This window comes from Aptenodytes forsteri, unplaced genomic scaffold (assembly GCF_000699145.1).
Source record: "Aptenodytes forsteri isolate BGI_AS27 unplaced genomic scaffold, ASM69914v1 Scaffold260, whole genome shotgun sequence".
NCBI lineage: Eukaryota > Metazoa > Chordata > Aves > Sphenisciformes > Spheniscidae > Aptenodytes > Aptenodytes forsteri.
In genome coordinates, this window is record NW_008795557.1 from 55,570 (window position 1) to 58,730 (window position 3,161).

The 3,161-nt window shown below is 63.2% G+C and overlaps 1 protein-coding gene across 1 annotated transcript in view; it reads left to right on the forward strand.

Annotated features, from left to right (window-relative positions):
- NAPRT (nicotinate phosphoribosyltransferase) overlaps positions 1–3,161 on the forward strand; it is a 7,092-nt gene that overhangs the window by 2,179 nt on the left and 1,752 nt on the right. Inside the window, exons 2-9 of the mRNA XM_009282170.1 lie at positions 430–618; positions 725–807; positions 1,020–1,150; positions 1,229–1,344; positions 1,455–1,648; positions 1,864–2,004; positions 2,175–2,259; positions 2,551–2,631. Coding sequence (XP_009280445.1) covers positions 430–618; positions 725–807; positions 1,020–1,150; positions 1,229–1,344; positions 1,455–1,648; positions 1,864–2,004; positions 2,175–2,259; positions 2,551–2,631 — 1,020 coding nt within the window. The remainder of the gene's footprint in view (positions 1–429; positions 619–724; positions 808–1,019; positions 1,151–1,228; positions 1,345–1,454; positions 1,649–1,863; positions 2,005–2,174; positions 2,260–2,550; positions 2,632–3,161) is intronic.

The following is a 3,161-nucleotide window of genomic DNA, read 5'->3' on the forward strand; positions in this document are numbered from 1 at the left end:
CCGGAGGGGGGGCTGGGGGGGTGGGTAACAGGGACAGCCCACAGAGGGACGTGGAGGAGACAGGGACGTCCCTCAGAGGGACCTGAGGGACAGGGGGACTTTTCAGCGGGAATTGGTGGGTTGGTGGGGGCAAGGACATCCCTTATGGGGAGAGTGGGACACCTCAGGGAACAGGGACATCCCTCAGAGGGACCTGGGGGACAGGGGCACCCTTCAGGGGGACATGGCAGGGGGAGACGGACATTGACAGCCCTCAGGGAAACTTGGGGGACACTGGGACACCCTCCAGGAGGACAGTGCTCCCATGTGTCCCCTCAGAGGGGACTTGGGGGGCCCTGGTGCCTTCCAAGGGCTGGGGACACCCCTGCCCACGAGCTGTCACCTGCCCCTGGCATGGGGGGGGTTTCACTCCCTCCAGCCTGACCTGAGCCACGGGACTGCGGCTCGGGGCACCACCCACCCTGGTTCCCGCTGAGCTCTGTCCCTGCAGACGTCGCCTACCTGCGCTCCATCCTGCCCAGCACCACGGAGGACGCCTTCTTCGATTACCTGGCCACCCTGGACACCTCGGAGGTGACCGTCTCTGCTGTGCCGGAGGGCTCTGTCGTCTTCGCCAGGGTGGGATGCACTCAGTACCCCCCCGTGCTTCAGAGGGGCTTTGGGGCCTGTTGGCTCCCATGTCTGCGGGGAGGATGGGAACGTCACTGCCCAGCTGTCCCCGCAGGTCCCGTTCCTGCAGGTGAAGGGGCCACTGCTGGTGGTGCAGCTGCTGGAGAGCACATTGCTGTGCCTGGTCAACTACGCCAGGTAGGGACATGTCCTGCTCTGGTCCCCCAGCGGCTGGGGACCACATCTGTCTCTGCTGTGCCAAACCCTCCGAGTCCTGCGGCAGTCCCTGCCGCCTTCCCGCACATCGGCTGCGGTTGAGCGGAGAGGGTCCCGGAGCCCACCTGCCCTTGGCTGTGCCGCTGGCTCCATGCTCAGCCTGGCTTGGTGTGGCCTGTCCCTTCCTCTCCCAGCCTGGTAGCCACGAACGCCGCTCGCTTCCGACTCCTTGCTGGCCCGGACGTGAAGCTGGTGGAGATGGGGCTCCGTCGTGCTCAGGGGCCGGACGGTGCCCTCTCAGCCTCCAAGTACTCCTACATCGGGGGTGAGTGCTGACCTGTGGCGCCCCACGGCACTGCGGCCACACCGTCACCCATGTCCCCCTCCCCGTCTCTCCTCGCAGGCTTCGACTACACCAGTAACGTCCTGGCAGGGAAGCTCTACGGTATCCCGGTGCGCGGCACCATCGCCCACTCCTTCATCGTGTCTTTCACCTCGCTGGAGGAGGTGCAGCTCCGGGTGAGCGTTACTGTGGGCAGGGGATGGGGATGGGATGCTCTGCCCGTGGCTGCGCTCCTGGCGCTGTGGAGGATGCCACAAAGTGTGCAACGCCCGTGTCCCCTGGGCAGAAGCTGCCACCGCTGGCAGGAGGAGAGCCAGTGGATCTCCCGGCCCTGGCTGAGTCGTGGCTGCAGCGGGTGTGTGAGCTGCTGCAGACCCCCCCTGAGAAGGCGAACCGGGGTGAGCTGGCCGCCTTCACGTCCTACGCCATTGCCTTCCCACGGAACTTCCAGGGGCTGCTGGACACGTACTGCGTCAGGAGGTGAGGACACCAGGTCCCGCCACGGCTTTGCCACCATGGCAGAGGGGATGGATGTGTCTCTCCTGCTCAGTGGCCTTGAAGGAGGGACGTTTCCACGTGGCAGCATCCCCGTGTTTCGCTGTTGCGTGATGCAGAGCTTGGACCCGCTGCTGGACCTGCCCTGGGTCCCTGTCCCACCAGGCAAGGGACACTAATCCTCTCCTCGCCCATGCCAGGAGTGGCTTGCCAAACTTCTGTGCTGTGGCACTGGCCCTGCACCAGCTGGGGTACCAGGCTATCGGGGTGCGTCTGGACAGCGGGGACCTGGCCCAGCAGTCCAAGGAGGTCCGCCGAGTGCTCCGAGCCTGCGGTGCTCAGTGAGTCCTCCACCAAGCCTGGGTTGGCTGCCACCAGTCCCCGGCTTCCCCACCTTGGGCACCCAGCACCTCGTCCTGCCAGGGCGGGAGCCCTTGCTGCTCAGGGGGGTGCTGCAAGCAGAGCCAGGGGTTCCCCCCAAACCCTTGCTCACTCCCCCACCCCTCTCCAGCTTCCAGGTGCCCTGGTTTGAGACCATCCCCATCGCCGTCAGCAACGACATCAGCGAGCAGAGCCTGGAGGAGTTCAGCCGGGAGGTGAGGTAGCTGCTGTCAGGGCTGGGACGTCACCTTGGCTTTCGCTGGCGCCACTGAGGTTTGGGGTGCATGGGATGGACATGAGAGTCACCTGGGACTTTCTCCCTGGGTGAGAACAGGGAAGAGTTTCTAGGCTGGAAAAAAAATGGCTTTTGGGTGGGACAGACAGACACCGGGCACTTTCAGGCAGAGCATCCTCTGACCTGCCCCGTGGCTCTGGTTTTGGCATGGGCTTAAAAATCAGCGGCAGGGCTGAGCTGTTGATGGCCGCTGTCTTCTCTGCCGCACCAGGGGAGCGAGATTGACATGATCGGCGTCGGGACGAACCTGGTGACATGTCCCCTGCAGCCGTCGCTGGGCTGCATTTACAAGGTAGGGGTGACAGCTCTCTGCCCTGCTTGGCTTGTGGGGTATGGGGCTCCCTGGCTTCTCCCAGGCTTCGCCCAGCTGGGGCCAAGTAGCAAAGGGGGCTCCGGCCCTAAGGGACGCTGCTGCAAGGCCAACGTCATCAAATCACAGAAGGGTTTGGGTTGGAAGGGACCTTCAAAGATCATCTAGTCCAACCCCTCTGCCATGGGCAGGGACATCTTCCACTAGATCAGGTTGCTCAGAGCCCCATCCAACCTGACCTTGAATGCTTCCAGGGATGGGGCATCTACTACCTCTCTGGGCAACCTGGTCCAGTGTCTCACCACCCTCACAGTAAAGAATGTCTTCCTTATGTCCAGTCTAACCCTACCCTCCTTCAGTTTAAAACCGTTGCCCCTTGTCCTGTCACTACAGGCCTCGGTAAAAAGTCTCTCTCCCTCTTTCTTATAAGCCCCCTTTAAATATTGAAAGGCCACAAGAAGGTCTCCCCGGAGCCTTCTCTTCTCCAGGCTGAACAACCCCAACTCTCTCAG